Source organism: Solea senegalensis, linkage group LG13, assembly GCF_019176455.1.
Source record: "Solea senegalensis isolate Sse05_10M linkage group LG13, IFAPA_SoseM_1, whole genome shotgun sequence".
Classification (NCBI taxonomy): domain Eukaryota; kingdom Metazoa; phylum Chordata; class Actinopteri; order Pleuronectiformes; family Soleidae; genus Solea; species Solea senegalensis.
The window spans coordinates 9,628,114-9,649,241 of record NC_058033.1 but is presented as its reverse complement, the minus strand read 5'-3'; the positions used below and the strand labels follow the sequence as shown (position 1 = coordinate 9,649,241).

The window sequence follows — 21,128 nt, the reverse complement described above, 5'->3', positions numbered from 1 at the left end:
ACAGAATTCACAGTGTTCATGAATTCATGGTTGTATTGTTTCAAAAATGGGATGGTCTGCGCTAGAACAACATTATACTTCCCTAGAACATCTTATGTCGACGTGTTGTGTTGTGTTTGTCATTGCACTTAAATTTGTAAAGGTGTTCCTTTTTAATTTTAGATTTATATCCCCCTTGTCCCTTTGCCCTCAGCAGAGACTGCCCCCTCCTGCTGATACAAAAAGTAATTATATATGTATATATGCATATATATATTTATTTGATTTTTTTTTCTGCTTTCTACTTGAGTCGATTTTAGACTGGTATTTATACTTTAGTACTTTTACTTGACAAGAAAACGTTATACTCTTTCCAATCGTCTGATCATAAAGGCAACGTCAGACGTCTTCTTCTGCACCAGGAAACCATACTAACAAAGAAAAACGGTACGATCAGATGACAGCGCCCTCCGCCGTTGAGACGAAATGTGACATAAGCATTATTGTTATTATGAGTTTATTATTATTATTATTATCATTGTTGTAGTATTATTATTTTTGTGCAATGTGCACATCAGCATAGTAACTGTTATTACAGTAACACATATCAAAGCAAAGCTAATGTCTGCACTGACACATACTATTGACAGAATCCGCGCGTTTGTATGTTGTGGTCTGTTGTAGAGTCAAGCTTGCAATCGACACCGGAAGTTATATTTCCTCCTTAGAAATAAAACCCCACAGTATGACGAGTTGTATGTAAGGAAATAAAGGAACTTAACTAGGGAACTCTCAGTTCATCGTAATCATTATTGTAAAAGGCACACGTGTAACCACCAATAAAACGTCGTGCAGCAACTACTATCACATTAATATTTACCTGGTCAGTAATGTTTATCCACCTGCTCCAGTCCACGCGCCACCGAACCTCACTAGTATTAACCGGACATATTTATTGCTAAGCGTTAGCTTCACACTGGCTAGCTTGACAGAAGCTATTCTGGTGATAAGGAAGTTAATCTTCACGTTTTTGGACCTAATCCTAACTTCTTTGACTGTGGGGTATGTTCATCACATCATCACACATTTTTGGATATTAACGCACAACTCGTCAGCCGGGGTTACGTTGACGAAACACTTCCTTAGCCATTGGTGACTGCAACGTAGCGTCAGCTAGCACCCTGCAGCGAGGAGAGCTAACCCGGTGTTAACTGGAGTATACAAAATTAGACTGAACTTTGATAAGTAGATACATACTACAGTGTATAAAGAAACCAGCTGTTGTTGTTAACATTATCCGTGGTTATATAGGTTGAGGTATAACTTGTTTGCAGCTACGAGTGCTCTTCCCTCACAGCGAGCTAACCATGCTATCGCATGTGCAGTGATGCTAGCATCGTCCATTGTTCATTCACTCAGTGTTTAAACTGACACTATTCTCGTCTGTCTAAACTTGTACAAGGTCTCTGCTGAACTGCATGAAAACACTACGTGCAACGACGCTATTGAGAACACGTTGATAATATTTATATAGCATCTGTTTCACTTCCTCGCATGGCTGACTAAAGAATCCTCACTGTGTCAACTGAGCTCATTTTGTGTGAAATATATAGTAATCCCAAGGCCATCAATCATTTAAAATGTAACGAGTGTGCAGATGTCATTTAAGATAAAAACACGGTTTCAGTGAGTAGAACATTATCAAGTCTTTTGCTCGAGTGACAGTGACACCTCAACTATTCAGCATAATGCGCCAGGCATAAAGATGTGTATAGTATGTACATTATTGATCCCAGACTGAAATTGTTTCACAGTGTTAGTTAGTTAGTTAGTTATTCTGCTTATCCCAAAAAATATGGGTTTAAGTGACATACTACATTATTCCTTGCACAACAACGTAGCATCAGTCATCAATTGAGTACTTGTTGTAAAATGTCAAATGTTGAAACATTTGTTCTCAAATATCTTACCAAAATAATTTTGTTTCAATGATTTCTTTGTTATATGGAGCAAAGAAACAAATAATCCCATTTAAGGAGCTGAACAATCGGAATGCTTGTTTTTATTTAAAAGGAATAATCAATTATCAAAATAGTTGACGATTAATTTAGTAGTCAATTAGTAATTAATTAATGAAATAATCGTTGCAGCCCTACTTTTAATCTAATTCTTAAAATTTTAGTGCATGAAGTGGAAAAAAAACAAGTGCTAGTATTCCCCTAATCCATATTGTATGTTTGTGTTACTAAATCATTAGATACTAAATTATGAAAACTGCGGTACAAAAAATATAGCAGAAGATAAGTTAGTTATGTTCACAGCGTCTATTTATTTAAATATGCAGTCCACTATGTTTCCATTTAGAAAAAAAAACAAACCTTAAAACTGGACTTGTGTTCCACATTTTGCCAACTCGTATTTAGATTGTCTTTAACATTTACAACAATGATTTACACGTCAAGCACACAGTCCATTTTATTTGGTGTCCTTTTCTTATGCTGTCCTCCAGGACAGCATAAGTGGCAAGACATGGCAAGACGGAAATGTTCTTTAATGTAGCAGACCGTACCAGCCCACTTCATTCACTGATCAAGACTAAATTTAAAAGTTGTCACAGTTTAGGCCCACTGAACAGACGCACAGAGAAGTATGTAAAGAAATAATGACTGTTTTTGTCCGGTTGTATATTGCAGCTATAAATAGCACATGATGGTTAGATGTTTCCACAGACTGAATGTTGTGAAGCTGAAGCTTTCTCTGACTGAAGGTGATAAACAATGTGTCACCTTTTGAAGAAAGGGGCATTTTGTCATTGTATTTATAAATAAATGAGCCAGTAGGTTAATTGCCGTGATAAAGACTAACTGTTAACTTTCTTTTTTTTCAACTGTGTCGTTAATCAGACTCTTGTCCCTCCTGGACAGACGGCTGCACCTGCTGACAGTGCGTGTGGACGATGTCGTCACCATCACCGTCATTCTACTACAGCCAAGACAGCGTCACTCGCTTCAAGAAGAGAAAAGCCCGTTTCACTTTCAGTGAAGTCCACATTCTGCTGGATGAAGTGAGGAAGCACCGTGCAGTTGTTGTGGGTATGTGTCGACTTCACTCATGACATGGTGGTCACAGAATTAAATTTATGAAGAATCTAATGTTGAACTTGGTCTGCCCACTTTCACATGTGAAGTTTATCACTAAAACATTTTTTTATTCTCTCCTTAAGGCAAATTCAACCGTGGTGTGCCAACAGACACCAAGAAACGTACATGGGCAGAGATTACTGCACGGGTCAATGAGATTGGGGAGTGCCAACGAGAAGTCATCGAGGTCATCAAGAAATGGTCTGACCTCAAGTGTGACACCAAACGAAAAGTGGCTGCCATGCGATCAGGGACAGTGCCCAACAGGGGCCTCAACTCACGCCTTTCCCGAGACCTTAATCAGACAGAGAAAATAGTGCTTCAGATCCTGGAGATGGATGAGGAAGACCAGAGCATGAGTGACTTTGGCCCGCTGGGAGATGACGACGACGTACCAGAGGAGGAAGAGGAAATTGAGGAGGAGGATATGATGGGATTGCAGAATTCGCCAAATGGCGAGATGGCTTCTATGCCTCCACCACCCTCTTACAGCATGAGCGGACTTGCACAGTCAGGTAAAAAAGAAATTATTATTATGAGTTAATAGTTAAACTACAACTGTTTTTGTTTTTCCAAATGTACTCGCATGTATTTAAAGCTGTCATAGTACTGTTGTTTGTGACAAACACAGTGACAAGTAAAGCAGTTCTTTTTGGTGTACTGAATCATTAGAATCTGCGAATTACAAAGATTTGTTCACTGAATCGTTCAGTACTTCCTGCATGACTGGAGAACAGACGCCGTCTGACCCGGTCACTGAACTGAAATATGGTTGAATGAGTTGTAATTTGGCTAACGATCGCCGGCTTTCAGAAGTGCTGTTGCTAAATACGCCACTCCTCTGTTAAACATTGAGATTTTAGACATTTCTTTGCTAAATGTGGGAGATTAACGCATGTTTTTAGTCTTTTTAACTGATCTACAATTTGTAGGTGGTGCTGTATCTCCCTATAAGCTAGTGGGTATTTAATAAGTTTCCTGTTGACCTTTACATCACAGAAAAACAAACAGTGACTACGTGCTCATGACTCTTCCAGTGACGACACTCTCTGACCAATCAGTGGCCGGTAGTCTGTTGACCGTTGAGCTCGCTGTGTCAGGCCACGTTATTGAAGTCGTGTCTTCTTGTCGTCTCGTTCATAAATCAAGTGATTCAAACAACGTGCGTACAATGAGCAATGGGTTTCTACGAGTCAGGTTGAAAATGCAAGCTACGTAAACTAAAGCTGTCGTTCTTTTGTAATTATTCATCTTGAAAAATAAAACACAACAAATATGTAGTCATATTTGTGTAAATACCCGAGAGCACATCTCACATTGTGTTGTTGATTTGTCTTCATAATATCGCTTTGATAGCAATTATACACTTTGACAGCGGAATTTACGAGCTTATTTAGGTGAACTTCACGAAAGTGGCTTCATCTGAATGTTTTGAATGATACAGGAGACTCATCACAACCTGGCTTTGATGTGCAGTATGAATTACCTGCACCAGAAGGTGAGGTGTCGGGTCTTTGATGCTAACTAAATCCTTGAAATAACAGTACTACAACTTAGAAATCAGGAAAACACTAATGTGCTCTCTTCTTTACCTCAAGACACTGAAGCTGCATTTGGAGACTCAGACGAGGAACAGCGGGAAGACGGACTTCCTTCCACACTGGCAGTGAAACCCACAGAGGACCATCAAGGAAACAACGGCATCCCAAAACAAGAACAACCTCAGATGGATTCCGGACCATCGACATCGGCAGCCCCGCACTCGACACCAGGTCAGGCCTCGCAGAGCACACGGGAGAGCATGCTACACAACGCCACGCTGAGTCTCCAAGAGCAGCACGCCACCAACATGCTGCTGGAGACGGTTTCCCGCTCCCTGGAGCTGCTGTCGGAGTCGGTGCAGCAGCTGGCCGAGACTCAGCACGACTTTGTGCGCGAGTCGCTGCAGCTCCAGCGGGACATGGTGCAGGTTCTCAGAGACTTCACAGGGGGAGCCATCGCGCTCATGCATGACAAACTGAATGGACGGCCAGCATTATAGCAACCAAGCATCAGAGTTGTTGAGTTGTATCACTGACTTCCTCCATTGCCTTTAGGCACGGGATTTTTTATTTTAAAGTTCCTTTGGACTTCACTGCTGGTTACTGTAATTTTTGATATAACTACAGATTTTCCATGGCTATATTTGAAAATGAAATGGAAACAATATTGATGGCATTGCTGTCTGCGTACTTACATGAAAAGGACTGAGGAAGAACCAGTGTTAGCTGTAAAGAGAGAACATGTGGAGGGTTTGATTTGTTTTTTTGTTTTTTTTTGCTACTGAAAGTGAGACTTTCCACTCACATTGTAAAACACTTTTTATGATTCACCACTTTTAAAGCTTTTAAGTTGTTTTAATGTTGACATTCAGAGAGTTAGTCTTTATGTTCGAGCTGTCGGTCAAATCCATTTGTGTGTCCTTGCATCAGTGTCTGGAGATTATCACATGTACTGTAATGGTAAGTGGATTTCTGCATCTGACCATTATATGGTCCATTTGTCTGAAAGGTCTACAAGGTGTGTTAAATACTGTTGTTTGAAAATTCCTGTAACTGAATAATTTGTGATTGTCTGGTTTAGTTTTTTTTTTTTTTACATTACAAACACTTGAATATAAAAGTTTCAATTATTTCTTTTAAAAAAACATGGAATAAACTACTCATGTATTTAAACAGACCAACAATCTATTGTGGACATAATTCATATATATCTTATCTGGAGTGTTATTGTTTCATGAATGAAATGCATTAGTTTGTACACAAATACCCTCTATATGTAGATTAACATTTGTGCCCAGCAAATAATCATACATTTGAGCTGCTTCACAGACTGACTGTGCAAATAAACTCATTAAAGTAACTGCTGGAGCTTCAATGGGAAAACTAATGATGGTTTTTCATTGCCAAATATTTAAAGACCAAAACAAACTAGTAAACCAAAGTATTGTGTGTATCCTGTGTCCAGTATAAGACTTTGGCCGGAAGCATGAAGAGTAATTTTGCGAGGAAGTGAGAGCGAGCCTTGATGGAAGATGTAAACAGTGACATGAAGGAGACGAACAGGAAGCAAGTGTTAAACCTTGTAAGTTCAAAATGTTTTGATCTTTAACTGTCCTGTAACACATTGATCCTCACCTGAACCTTTAAAACACTTTGTCATAGTATTTAAGTGATGGTTCAGTGATGAAGTTGGTGTTTTTTTGTTGTCATCACAGACACTGATGAAGACGATGAATCGAAAAGACAAAGAACTGAACCTGCTTTTATTTTGACAACGAGGTGAGCGTTATACACCCTGTTTTTGTGTTCTTTTCAAACAAAGTTACCCTTTTTCATGCATGTCATTCATTCATTCATGTACTCATTTATTCATTACAGTGGGAAGAGTATCATGTGTGAAGAAACCTGCAGCATGGTAATCCATTTGTCAAACTGAGGGTCAGCTTTCCATCATTTCAACATTCACCTTTTGGCAAGTGTTGTTTTTTTAATCCTTCTGTCACATAATATCACCTCATATTTATTTATTTTTTTACTATTTTTTGACCCATTCGTCTGTTTTGCAGAGGTGTAGTTTTTCTGCTAATCCAGCAGGTGGTGGTGTTTTATTTATAAATGACCAGTGATGTGTGGCAGAATAAAATGTGATGCTATATGCATTAATGCAGACGAAACTATCAAAAACATAAAAAAATGAAAAGCCATAAAAGCAGCCTGATGTTTCATGAGGTTTAATTAATTCATGTTTAATATCATTGAGTCTTATGTGAATATTTGGAGGTGGTGCGATGCCACATTGCCCTTTACGTTTCTGGATTTTTAAGTCTTTTTAACTGATCTATCGGTCGGAAGTCTGTTGACGCCACAATTTTAGCATCAGCTAAGGAGTCGAGCCGAGCCGAGCCGAATGGTGCTAGAACTGTATAATGGAAAAGCGCCATAGAAGTGTTTTGGCAAGAGAAGTTACACACTGGAGCTTTAATAGTGTGACTCTTTCAGGCTGGGAGTTGTGGCTCATTTTTCTTTCTCGTCTTATTCGTCTTATACTTAAGCATCGTATGTTTCATTTTGTCATCATTTTTGCCTAAAGTCTGACACACACACATTCCCACGCAGCATTCTCAATTGGGACACTCATCGACAATGCATTCCCTAGCCCCTTACCCTCACCTTAACCATCACAAATAAATGATTAGCCCTAGCCCTTAACAATCTAAACCCAATTCTAACCCTAAAACCAGGACTTAAACCCCAAAAAGCCTTTTAAAGTTGTAAAGACCAGCCAAAAGGTCCTCATTCGCTATAGTTTACATGTTTTTGTTGGCTCTCACAGAGATACATGTACAAGAACATATACACATGCAGACAGAAGGGGACAGAGTTAAGTCAAACTGCATTGTTCCCCTGCAGCCCCCTCTCCCCTCCGTTGGTTAAACAGCTGCTGGCCCGGGATGCTGCAGCAGGAGGGGAGCAGGGGCGGGATGTAGCGGGAGTTCAACAGTCTGCTGCGGTTTTCTCCATGGCTGGAAGGCAGGGGGCATTAGAGTGTGCTTGGGGGGGGCTGGGAGTCCTGAATAGGCAGCTGTATTCAGTTATTGTGGTCTGGTTGTCTTTACCTTCAGTTCTTTATGGAGCCCTTAAACCTGAGACTTAAGCCCCTCTGAAAGGGCATTATTCACTCTGAATGCCTATAAAACTGTATTCTACTCCATCCTAGCTGTCGTCCATCTCTTAAGAATAAAATACGACTTTTGTCTATTGTACTGAACTGAAAGTGAACCTTTACACTAAGAGCGTTCCTGGTTTCATTCTGTAAAAAGAATGCCTTTACAGGCTGCATTTGTCTGTATTCCATGTGATGCGTGATGTTCATAGAGTTGAATCTAAAAGACAAAATATTTCTGGTCAGATACCTCCAATCTAACAGATCTATTTTTGCATAATTAAACTGGGTTAAATGTCTGCAAAATAGGTTTAAATTGCTTAAAATGACATAGTGTTACAGTTACAGAGTCACTTAATTGAAGAAAACGTTACGACAACACAACCATTTTTATTTTTGCTCAGTTCTTCACCTTCTTCCGAACCAAAAAATATCCATGTGTCACAATAGTTGCGCGACATCTGGCAAAAAAGAGACATGGATGTAAAGAAACACAATAAAAAAGAAGGGGAAAAAAATCTTTCCATCGATCTTTCCCTATATGCAAGTCTATATGTATGTTTCCTCCCCCTTGCTATTGGCCCAGTTGACCCCTGTGCCCTTTCCTTTTCTTTCGTTTTTACCCCCACCTGTTCTCATTCCCTCGCTCCTCCCCTCTCCCCCCTTTTATCTTCCATCTGCCACTGAAGCTGCTGAAGGAGTCGAAGGCAGCGGAGTAAAGGTGATGAAGGAAGGCAGCTCGATCTGTGTGTCGGCTTGGAGGAGATTCATTTATTGTGTCGTGACAAAAAAGACTGATTGCATATCTGCCGCGACACAATCCACACATTTAAATTCCATTGACTTCATCGCATTTGTTTTGTTTCGCTCCATATGTTAAGGCTATATAATCACATTTGGTCCGACCATAACCTGATACAAAGTGTTTGTCAATCCACCAGCCACATAAACACAGTCCCAGCAGAGGAATGAGCTCAAGTAAAGGCCTTTTGTAAGAACACTTAAAAAATAAAATGAAAATCATGATAAAAATGTTTAAATTAACTTTTTTTATGTTGCTTTTGAAAAGAAATACTGTGATTATTTTCCATGTTTTGTGTGTTTTTTTTAATTGCACCTGGCTTTGTGCTTAATTCATGTTTGACTTATTGCTTTTTATGCATAAAATCTTTCTTTGCATGCATCATTGTTTCTGTACATCCCTTAACTTATGTGCTTTATAAATAAAAGTGCATTGGATTAGTTTGTCAACCCCCCTATAAAAACACTACAACACCATTTCAGTGGACTTATAATGACATCCAGAGTCATGTTCCTCTGTAGGATGAATCCCTTTCAAAACCACCTGGGGAAACTCAAACATGTGTGGCCTCTCTCCGACCTTCTTTACTCTCCCTGAGATGTTGATCCTGTTTATTAGAAAGCATGAGGGATTTGTGGGACACACTTCTGCTCTGCTCTCACATTATTGAGACGTTGTTGATGGTACATAGCCAAACTGGCCTGATATCAAAACATCTGTCATTAATAAGTGACCTTTACCTTTGCTCAGGTTAACTGCAGGGCTTAATTTGAGTGTGCAGTTTACTCTTCCTCTCACTGGATGGATGGATGGATGGTGTTGTGGAGAAAATAACTGATGTAGCCAGATGTGAAGTATTACAGCCTTTAAGCGAGGGAAAGCTTTATTTACAAGTTACATGTTACACAGCAGTGGTTAGATCCAGACCAATTTTTCCAGTCTACTTCAATTTAAGTATTGCACTTATATGTTATCATGCTGGTTTCCTGACCTTTGACCTTTCTATATATAGTTTTCTTTCCACAATGGATGGACGGATGGATCAGACCCACAGCCCTGAGGCAGGGAAAATAATAATTGGCTCTTGAATTCTGTGTAAATGAATATGATGATGATGATGATGATGGTGGTGGTGAATGATTTCTGCTGCCGTACTATCATATAAGATCATGATGTCAAGAAATTGGTGGATTTAAATCGCAGTACAATAATTGTGAAGAGAAAGACGTCGGATGATACCACACGTGTTTTGACTCACAGTCGATAACAAAATGTTGTGTGTCACCTTTTGTTTTAATGAATCAGACTGAGTGAGTGAAGCTTTGATTGAAGTCATTGTCAACAAAATATCCTTGATCGTTCTAAACTAGTTCTAAACCCAAATATATGTGATTCAAAGTGGTTTTGGTTTCGTTTTTTTTGGACTTTTTTATTTTTTGATTATTATTAATTATTATTAATTTATTGGTCAACATGGTCAACCTTATTGCTCCACGCTCTGCACTGGTATCATGTCATTTACAAATCGATATTTCACAGAGATGGTGCACCCTTAACCTTCACTCTCAAGACATTTATACTTTCTCCATCTCCTCTGTCTGTACTGAATCTTGTTATTAATTTGACTTTACTTTTGGTAGTTTTCTCTTATTTAAAATCAAGTTTTCACTTATGACTTTATGGTTGCGGCCCACACGGTTGGTTTAGGGGTTAGCACTCTCGCCTTGCAGCGAGAAGACCTGGGTTCGAGCCCCGGTTGGAACAAGGGCCTTTCTGCATGGAGTTTACATGTTCTCCCCGTGTGTGCGTGGGTTCTCTCCGGGTTCTCCAGCTTCCTCCCACAGTCCAAAAACATGCAATCTGGGGATTAGGTGAATTGGACACTCTAAATTGACCATAGGAGTGAGTGTGAGAGTGAATGGTTGTTTGTCTCTAGCTGTGTGTGTCCCTGCGATGGACTGGCGAACTGTCCAGGGTGTACCCCGCCTATCGCCCGATGTAGCTGAGATTGGCACAGCACCCCCCGCGACCCTCTGGTGGATGATAAAGCGGTTAGATGATGACTGACTGACTGACTCTTGCCTTTGCAGCAAGAAGACCCCGGTTCATGACACGGTGGGAGCAATGGCCTTTCTGCGTGTTCTCCATGTGTGCGTGGGTTTTCTCCGGCTTCCTCCAACAGTCTAAAAACATGCAATATGGGGATTAGGTGAGTTGGACACTATAAATTGGCGTGTTAGAGTGGTTGTTATGTGATCTATCCAGGATGTACCCCACTTATCGCCCTATGTCAGCTGAGATTGGTACAGTGCCCCCTGCAACCCTCATGTGGAGGATAAAGCGGGAGAAGAATGTCATTTCTGCCTGTGACTTTGTTGTGTCTCTTCAAATAATTGTTAAATAAAAATAAAAGGATATGAACAATAAATAGAATAGTATAGAATAGAATGGCAGCTTTATTGTCATTGTTGCATTTGGACAGTGAAAAACAATTTAGCACCATCTCTCTCAGCAGCACATGTGATAAATACAATAAATAAAGACTCAAAGACAAATTAAAAAATATGTCTATAAATAAGATGACAGATAAGGTGATACAAAATGCAAATACAGTAATGATTGAACATAAGCAAAGATTACATGAGCAAAAATAGAGTGGTACAAAATATTGATATCATAATTGGGACAAAACTATGTGTTGTACTTATGCCAGTATTACTGTAATGTGATTTGTTATTTTAGTTTTTTCTGCGCAGACTTTGCAATTTCATTGACTTTTAGAAGTTATTTTTATTCTGTAGTGTGTGAGTTTTTTCATTTTGAGTCCACCCTACATTCTCCTCCTATCTTTGTCTGGTTTCTCTCTTTGTGATTGGACTGCCCTGCCCTGATGTGTATCACCTGTGCTCAATTTACCTCGCCTTTCTTGTGTATCTGTGCTCCTACCTGATCTGTATCTGTGCTTCCAGAGTGAGTCTGCATTTATGTCCTCACTTCTGATTGTCTGTGACATTTTAGGCGGCCACGGGAGGAGAAGGAGAAAGGAACAGTCGACTGCAGCACAGATGGCTGATGGAGAACAGGGTAAATGGCTTAAACATTTTCAAACCACCAATTTCATGACCTGTGACCAGGGACAGTAAAGAAAAGTCACGGGACACAGTATTCCTGTCACTGTTATAATTAGTCAGTCATTTGGCAGAGTGTTAGCCTCGTTCCTCCTCCTTTGTCTTACCCATAAATTTGCTGAGTCGGGAGGTGGCAGGACTGTGTGCATTGTTTAGTGCCCGACAGTGTTTCTGCATCTTAATGAGATCAACTAATCAACCGAATGGCATGCATAAATTTGAGGCTGCATGCACACACTGAAATATATACACACACACACAAACAGGACATCACACCCAGTTCACACCTCCCATTGTTCCACAGTCCGACAGCAGGCTGCGGCTGCAGAAGTGGCCACAACAGCCCAACTTCTCCCTCGAGGGCCTGCTTGGGTCAGATTTGCAGCAGCCCCCGTCTCGCTGCGCTTCCATGCGTCCTTGGGGAGAAGAAGGATCCCCAAGCTGCTGTGGGCCTGTGGATGAGGCAGATGCTGGCCTCTTCAGACTAATGGGAGGTCTGAGGGGGGATGACATGACTCCTCTGTGGTTCCCATGCCCCGTGGCACGCTCATGTCACACTCCTGCAAGTTAATACTGAGGATGGCCGCAGAGAGGGTGCACCGTCCATCTGCTCTCCTGACACAAAGGCACACGGACCACACTTCCTCCCTCACAGAGCGATGCAGCAGGTAAACTGTGGATGGACGCAGGGGTTGTCCGTCTGTCTCAAAGGAGCAGGAGAGGAGGAGGATGTGAGGTTTATGTTTATGTGACAGGAGATGTGATGTTTATAGAAACATGCACACACACTTCATAGTCACTTCAAGTGTCAAAGTGCTGTTTTGAAAATACACCTGATGTGATGTGCAAACAAATGACACATAAGTTTGAGTAGCTATTGTGTAAAAGTTATCTAGTAATTCCAAAAAGAGGGAGGCTTATTTTTTTTCTTTCCCTGGAGTAAATTTCAAATATTCATTACACTTTTTAATTTAGCTGTTTCTTGAGAGATTTATTGAGGAAATCAAGACAAGATAAAATAGTCCTTTATTTTTCCTGCAGTGGGGAAATTTGCATTGTTACAACAGCAAAGACAGTAAAGATAATAAACATTACCAAAAAAGTACAATATATAAAGATATTAACATTATGACTATAAAAGAGTTATAGAATGTAGATTATGGACAGTTTGCAGAATATACACATACATGGGCTTGATATTTACATTATAAGCAACGATTGAACATGGAAAATTATATAAGTATATTGCGCTTGTGTACATTTACAGTATATTGCATGTTTTCATTTGGATATTTGTAATCTGAAGTGAGGCAAACAGCAGCCACAGTGTATGGATGTGCCCATCTAGTGAGTATCAGTGGCTCAAGGCTGGATCTGTCATATGCACTCCTTTTTTTATTTATTTTGTCAAAAAAGTCAATGAACTGGTCAACAAATGGCTGTTTTTACTAAAGTAGGGATAAATTGACACTCCCACTCAGATGTAGACACAATAAGAGAAAAAAGGAGTATAAAGAATGCAGGTACTGTATGTACCAAGTCACTTTCATATATAGTGCTTAATAAAAAAAATACACAACTACATTTTTGTACTATACCAGAAACAACGGATGCATACAATAAAACTGCAGTAAATATATTTTATGGAGCCAGATTTTTGTACTATTGTAGGTACTATTGTACTATTTTGTACTATTGTAGGTACTATTGTAGACACATTTTACGACTGGAAGTTTGACCAGAAAACTATAGCCACACGTGTGCGTGTGCTTCCTCCTCTCTTTGTCCTGCAGGGAAGCGTGTCAGGATATGGGGGCGGGCGGCTCACTGCAGGCACGCGTCCCTTTTTCCCATTGTAATATCAATGGGTCTCTCCCCTTCCCTCCCCCAACCACCATCACCACCATACATATTATGCACATAATCCAGAATGTGCAGTGTGAAATTAATAAGAAGCGGTTTCCATGATGATACCTTTGGGGTCCCCCCCACCCATTAAACTCTTCATCATTCATATTAATTCATGCAGTTTGCATCCACTTATATTTGTATCAAAGGGGTGCGATTGAGAAAGTTGTTAAACTCAGAAAAGAGGAAAACAAATGCAATCGTGCGTGTGTGTATATATATATATATATATATATATATATATATATATATATATATATATATATATATATATAAGAATGATAGATACTTGATTTGAACTAAAACAGAACTTTTCATTTATATAAACTTAAACTAAAAAACGGTGGCTCATATGTGAGTCTGCTCAATCTGCTCGAGTGTCAACAGCAGCTTAGGTGTGTTTACTCCAAAAACCGCACCACTGCTAACGACAGGTGCTCGAACCGAAAGCCGAGCAGAGTCCTTCCTAAAAATCAATAAGTGTGTGTGTGTGTGTGTGTGTGCGTGTACGTTGGTGGGGGGAGTTAAGACGCTTTGGGAGACAATAGCAGGGGTTGGAGCCCCCACAGAGTCGACCATGTGCCGCTGATTACCATACAGCTGTTCATATGAGGTCCAGACAAAAGCAACATGATAGTCCAAACCCAGCACCCCCCCCCTCTCTCTCTCTCCCTCCCTCGCACACGCTTCGTGGCACAACAGCAGGGGCCCTCCAGTAGCCGCCCTATGGACGCACACAATGCGGACCTGCCAAGTTGCGCCAACTCTCCGTCACCTCACACACGCGTCAGAGCAATTATAAAGTTGAGTGTAAAGAAGACGAGGCCGTCTGCTATTCTTCTCTGCTGCCGTTTGATCTTTGTTTAGTGTGTGTATGAGCTGCGAAGAAAAAACAAATAAACTATAGAGAAGGCACTCCGAGCACTAAACCTCCGAAACAATCAAAGAATAGTTCTGCTCCTCAAGACACAGACAAAATCATGACCCTCTCTGCGAAGACGGTGGTCTAAAAATGTCCAAATATCTAAATGATATGATGCTGGGTTTTCAAAATGAGGATAGTGTGTGTCGAAGGAAGCATGTTCTCTCCTGCTGCTCAGAACAGAGATGACACTGAAATCACACATTAAAATCTTAACTGACATAACTTGTATAATTCATATCTTTAGATCAAGTGTTCCTTTTATTTATAATTTCTTTATGATTTTTTAAACATATTTGGAAAACAAAAAAAGAATCTTACCCACCACATTATTATTTATTGTCAAACTGTTGATCACTAAAACAGACTGTGACTATGCAGTTCCATCATCCACACACATGTGGTTTACTTTTCTGGATGATTAAGATTCATGCAGTGAGCCACATATCTGCCTCGCGCCAGCTTCTTATGCATATTCTATACGGTGATTTTTATTTTTTTTGTCCAGATGTAATGTATGTTGTCTAAATCCCCAGGCAGACCTGCTGTGTCAGGCTGCTCCCCTGAGGTCTGCCTCGGCTCCACCTCTCTGTCTGTGACGCGCGGCATCTGACGATATAAAAAGCACCGTGCGCTTTTACGCACCAGAACCAAAACAAGTGCCAACTGCTGTAGGACGGAGAAGACCGTCAGTCAGGAGAAGACGGATTTAAAGAAGAGCAAGAGGATCATATATCTTAGGGTTTCACTTTTTGTCCTCTTTTTGTTGAGAGATTAACGTCTACGTTGTAAGATTTTTCTTCGGGAACTTTTGGGAATATTTTTGCGCACGACGAATGCTGGCATCAACTTCTCACTTTTCACTCTTTTGCGTTCACCGGGGAGCAAGAAATGGCGCAGCTACTCATCAGATACTTGCTGGCTTTGACCTTAACGCACACAGTAAGTTGGTTTGTGTTAAATAAAGTTCGCTCATCGTGTTTTTTTAGGACGTGGAGCGCGTCTGACATCATTCCTCTGTCACTACAGGTTTTGTCCTCCGGTGTGTTTGAGCTCAAGATCAATTCGTTCCACACGGCGCAGCGCATCTGCAGGAGACACAGGGACTGCCACATCTTTTTTAGAATATGCCTGAAACACGCGGAGGACGTGATCTCCGCTGAGCCACCGTGCACCTTTGGCACCGGACACACCAACGTGATCAGGGCCGATCACACCTCCATCTCCAGCAGCGCGCCCATCAGGGTGCCCTTTCACTTCAAGTGGCCGGTAAATAGTGAATCTCAGTTGATATTTATTAAGATTTTAGGTGTTGCTAATGTTTGTGTATTCATTTAAAAACCTAAAATCACAAGTTAATATATCTACTTGTTTGTTTCAGGGGACTTTTTCATTGATCATAGAAGCGTGGAATGCAGAGTCTCCAACTGAATACACGGGTAGGTTAATTGTTCACGCGTTCACTGGACTGATTTCAGTCAATTAAACATCTCACGCACATAATTACTAGTTTCTATTGTGAAATAAAAACAAAATGAAAAACTTTTTCTTCCCCCTCCAGACAACCAGAACAACCTCGTGAGCCGTCTGGCGACCAGGAGGAGACTTGCCATCGGAGAAGACTGGTCACAGGACGTGCACTTTGGCGAGCAGAGCGAGTTGCGCTACTCTTATCACGTCTTCTGTGACGAGTTCTACTTTGGAGACGGCTGCGCAGATTACTGCAGGCCCAGAGACGACACGCTGGGCCACTACACCTGCGACGAGGAGGGCAACCGCATCTGCCTGGAGGGCTGGAAGGGAAACTACTGCTCTGAACGTAAGTGTTTGTAGAATCATGGAGCAAAGCACTCACGTCCTATAATGGTGCAGTAACTGACCTGTGGGGGGAGCCAGTCATGTAAACATGTAAAATAAACAACCTAAAACTTGTTTCCATGACTCCCACAATAACACTAACTGGCGATCTAATGATCTGTGCAGAATAAGAAGGGTATAAACAGTTTAAAAAGATGTACATGCCTTCATGATGCAAAAGAAATAAAGGAAGAATGTTAGAAAATAACATATGAACTAACTTAACTTCCTAATAAGTCAAATCTACATTATTATAAGGGGATACAAACTTAAGGATTGTCAATCCATATAAGACTTTCTTCTTTCCTTATGTAAAACTTAGTCTCAGGTTTTTTCCACATCACAAGATTGGAATTGGATTCCTGCTCAGCTTGAGGTTGTTTTGTGATGAGATGCACCTTAACTTTGAGAATGTTTTCAGACACCATTGATACAGTAGAGTCATTCCTTTATCCTGAGCGTTGTCCTGTCGTGTTGTGTTCGCGAGTCTGTGCTTCTCCATCTGCCCTTTGTTCTCTGTTACAATGAGAGAAAGAACTGTGCCCCCCCCCCAAGATGCACATACATTCATCTTTCAAGGTGATGTGTGGTGTGTGTGGGTGTGTATGTGCATCTGTGTGTGAGTGTGTAATGGGATGGAGATAAAAGAAAGCATTTTTCTCCGGCAGTGTGCCTGCCAGCTGCTTGGCTTAATAGTTAACCAACAGTGAAGTCTGGAGGCGAGCTGGGGTCAGACAGGGGGGGCTAGTAAGTGTGTGTGTGTGTGTGTGTGTGTGTCGGTTGTATGACAAGGCGTGCCCATTGTAATCACACACCCTCCCCTCCCTCCCTCTCCTCCACAGCCATCTGCTCGGCGGACTGCAATGAGAAGCACGGCTACTGCGAGGCCCCTGGGGGCTGTACATGCCGTATGGGCTGGCAGGGCCCCTCCTGCAGCGAGTGCGTCCGATACCCAGGCTGCCTGCATGGGACGTGCAGCCAGCCATGGCAATGCAATTGCCAGGAGGGCTGGGGCGGCCTCTTCTGCGACCAGGACCTCAACTACTGCACCAACCACAAGCCCTGCGCCAACGGAGCGACCTGCACCAACACGGGACAGGGCAGCTACACCTGCACCTGCAGGCCCGGCTTTGGAGGCACCAACTGTGAACTGGAAACCAACGAGTGTGACAGCAACCCCTGCAAGAACGGAGGCAGCTGCAACGTGAGTATTCACAAACACACACGAACAAACAAAAGAGCTCTGTTCCAGATGGTGATATTTTATCTTGTGCACATAGGAGATTAACCCTGAGAGTATATATTATCTCTTTAAAGAATCAAGTGCATGGACTTAAGGAGCTTTGCACCCAAAAAATGAAACAAACAAACCCACTGAGTCCAACATTGTGATAATTTTATCATTTGCACTCGAGATAAATAATGTGTGCACATATTTTATGATACAATTTCACTGGTAATGAAAACAGGATATAAACATTACTAGTCTTACTCATACTTGTGTTGCTTTTTATTTCGCGCTTGGTAACCTTGGTAAAATGATTCCAAACAAATAAACTGTAAACACATCTGAATCTTCATCTTCTGTCCCTCCACAGGACCTGGAGAACGACTACTCGTGCACTTGTCCTCAAGGATTCTACGGCAAGAACTGCGAGATCATCGCCATGACGTGTGCGGACGGCCCCTGCTTCAACGGCGGCACCTGTGTGGAGACGCCGACGGGAGGCTACACCTGCCGCTGCCCTCCCAGCTACACTGGCTCCAACTGTGAAAAGAAGCTGGACCGCTGCAGCAACCGGCCCTGTCTGAACGGTGAGTGGGAAGGAGAGGCCTAATCCTCTGGTGACCCCTTGTGGCTAAAGTGGCAAATAGAAGTTTCTTTTCCTTGCACCACAGAGATGATATTAAATAGGTGTTAAAAAATGAATGTCACTGAACACACACTCTCTCTCTCTCTCTCTCCTCTGCAGGCGGTGAGTGTTTGGATCTTGGCCAGAGCATCCTGTGCCGCTGTCAGGCCGGCTACTCCGGTGCCAACTGCCAGATCAACGTTGACGATTGCGCCTCAAGCCCCTGTCAGAATGCTGGAACCTGCCAAGATGCTGTGAATGACTACACCTGCTCCTGCACTCTTGGGTACACGGGGAAGAACTGCAGCGTGCGCTCAGACGCCTGTGGTGCTCGTCCGTGCCAGAACGGTGGTACTTGCTTCACCCACTTCACGGGGCCAGTGTGCCAGTGCCCCAAGGGCTTCATGGGTCCAAGTTGTGAGTTCACGCTTCAGCCCAGTTTCAAACCGGCTCTGCGCCAAACCTCTCAGCCGTCCTCCGCCACCCTCGGCATCTCCTGCGTTCTCGCTGTCCTGGTGCTGGTTCTGGTGGCGGGCATTATCTTCCTGAGGAGGAGGAGGAGACTGCAAGGGAGGAAGCAGCTGAGTGACATTGCAGTTTACAACGACCTGGAGACGGTCAACAACGTGGGCGGAAGTGAAAGAGATGCCTTCTTGGTCCCAAACGGCATGTTCAAGATCAGCAACAGCACAGCTCGCCTCAGCCTCTCTCTTTGCCCAGACGGCAGATCTGGGTACAGGCACAATCCCGCGGAGAGCGCTCCGTCCAGAGGTGAGCGCCAGGACTTCATGTGGAGGGACGAAGCCGCTCTGGACTCCGGGGCCGGGCTGAGATGAAACATAGAGTAAACACTGACGTTTAAAAATGGGAATTATTAGCACTTGTTACGCCTCTTGTTATGACAAGAGCATGATTTGAGAACTCATCCTGGGGATAATAGATCGTATAATGTGTGCGAATGAGAAACAAAATGTTGACGAATGAACTATTCTGACGAAGATGATTTACAAAGATTATTGAAAAACTGTACAGGGCAAAGCTCCTACGTGTATAATACCCAAAGACTAATAATACGTTTTACTTGTCATTGGACCTACAACACAAACCAAATACTGAGTTACAATACCCCAACCTTTGGAAAAACCTGCTCAAAAACACGTTTTAATGGGTTACTGTCTTTATTATGTTCACTTTGTTTAATTATTTTTTCAATCTTCCTTTGGTCATTTTTTCCTTATTGTGCGTACCATCATTATTTTTAATTCTTTATATTATTATTATTATTTATTTATTTGAAAACGTGTTGTGTGTTGATCGCTTCACTTTGATTGTCGCAGATGTAGAGATATATTTATATGATGCCGAATGAAGATAGACGCTCGATGTGTTGATTGTGGAGTTTGTCGTGGGCTGATGTGAGATATCCCAAAGATATTCAGCGCAGGGATATAAGAAGAAAAGAGAAGGAAAAAAAAGTGCTTTATCACACAGTCACACCAATACTGTAATTTATATATATATTTAAATGTCTTACTACTGATCACGTTGCTCTTTCATGTGCCATTTTTAATTTCATGCCAAAGTTTGTGTTTTGTTACACATTTTCATTCACATTTATTTAATTTCGTTTGTGTGGTGGTTGTGATGTGGAATAAAATATTTGCTCAAATGTGATTCTGGGTCTGTGAAGTATTACTTAAAATTGTATATTGGCACTGATACCACATGTGTTGATGCCATAACCCAGTAGTTCTAAGTGGAGAGTATGGCAAACTGCCAGGGGGTTCAAGTTTACATCATATAGGCCTGTATAAATGTGTTTTTCAATATTTTTTTTGTTAAAGTAATTCTAAAAGAGTCAATTTAACTCTCAATATTTAACTCTTTGTGTCATGTTAACACTTAATTAGTTAAATTTATAACCAATCCCTGTTGCATCTTGTCCTAATCAGAATTTGACCCTTGTGTTAAGTGTTACTTTCAGAGGACACAGGAAGTCATGTCCATAATTCATGCAAGGTATAATGGGCCATAGGAATAAGGTGGAGAAAAAGCGGATGTAGTCTTCAAGTATGCCGGATGAGTCCAACCTGAAAGTAATAATATACTGAATAGCCACCAGGGGGCGACTCTGTTGAAGTCTGGTTGAATGGAAGTCTGTAAACAATTGTCTGCCCATTTAGAAACCTGATGATAAAGCAAGGCGCATACGCATGAACACCAGTGGGATTGACAGCTGGTGTCCAGAAGCCCAAGCCTCTGCGCTACTATCCTGGAATTTAATGGGACCCTGAAGCCAAATAACACTGGTTTATTATGTGATGTCTTTCTAGGCCCCTTAGGCTATGATATCCACCCCTGATGTCTTGAAGGGGCCCTCAGTCAAATAACAAAGGTTAATATATGTGATATGTCTGATATGGTCCCTCAATCATATTATTATTATTATTATTATTATTATTATTATTAGCCAGGTGTTGCCTGACATCAAGTACACGTAGCTAGTGGTAGAATCTGTGGGATTCCTTAAATCATGGTTTCTCAATCCTGCTCCTCTGGACCCACATGTTTCAGATGTTTCCCTCCTCCAACACACCTGATTCAAATCAATGAGTCCTTACCAGACTTTCTGTTGAGGGGCTGACGATTCGAATCAGGTGTGATGGAGCGGGAAACATCTAAAACATGCAGTGGGTGCAGTGGACCAGGATTGAGAAACACTGCCTTACATGCCAACCAAAATATCTTTATTTTTTTAAACCTAATTTTTCTTTTGTGGCACTTTCGTACCACTGCTGATTTGTGCATGATGGGTGGCGTGTGGAGCGGGGCCCT

At 41.6% G+C, this 21,128-nt stretch overlaps 2 protein-coding genes across 6 annotated transcripts; both read left to right on the top strand.

Moving 5' to 3' along the window:
• The first annotated feature begins 787 nt into the window (after positions 1 to 787).
• zgc:153990 (uncharacterized protein LOC768125 homolog) lies at positions 788 to 6,035 on the top strand. 5 transcript variants are annotated; one of them, XM_044042998.1, is made up of 5 exons: positions 788 to 1,041; positions 2,904 to 3,071; positions 3,203 to 3,634; positions 4,564 to 4,617; positions 4,718 to 6,035. In XM_044042998.1, exons 2-5 carry the CDS (start codon positions 2,936 to 2,938, stop codon positions 5,158 to 5,160), a joined length of 1,065 nt encoding a protein of 354 aa, XP_043898933.1. In that variant the 5' UTR covers positions 788 to 1,041; positions 2,904 to 2,935; the 3' UTR covers positions 5,161 to 6,035. The 5 variants fall into 5 exon arrangements, with proteins under 5 accessions (XP_043898933.1, XP_043898931.1, XP_043898935.1 ...); XM_044042996.1 differs by having other exon boundaries at positions 789 to 1,041; positions 2,883 to 3,071; XM_044042999.1 differs by lacking the exon at positions 788 to 1,041 and adding an exon at positions 1,090 to 1,195.
• A 9,180-nt stretch (positions 6,036 to 15,215) lies between these two features.
• Positions 15,216 to 19,967, top strand: dlb (deltaB). Its single transcript, XM_044043102.1, has 7 exons — positions 15,216 to 15,525; positions 15,613 to 15,852; positions 15,965 to 16,022; positions 16,145 to 16,402; positions 17,283 to 17,644; positions 18,039 to 18,255; positions 18,414 to 19,967. The coding sequence occupies exons 1-7, from the start codon at positions 15,475 to 15,477 to the stop codon at positions 19,127 to 19,129; spliced, it is 1,902 nt and encodes a 633-aa protein (XP_043899037.1). The 5' UTR covers positions 15,216 to 15,474; the 3' UTR covers positions 19,130 to 19,967.
• The last annotated feature ends 1,161 nt before the right edge of the window (positions 19,968 to 21,128 follow it).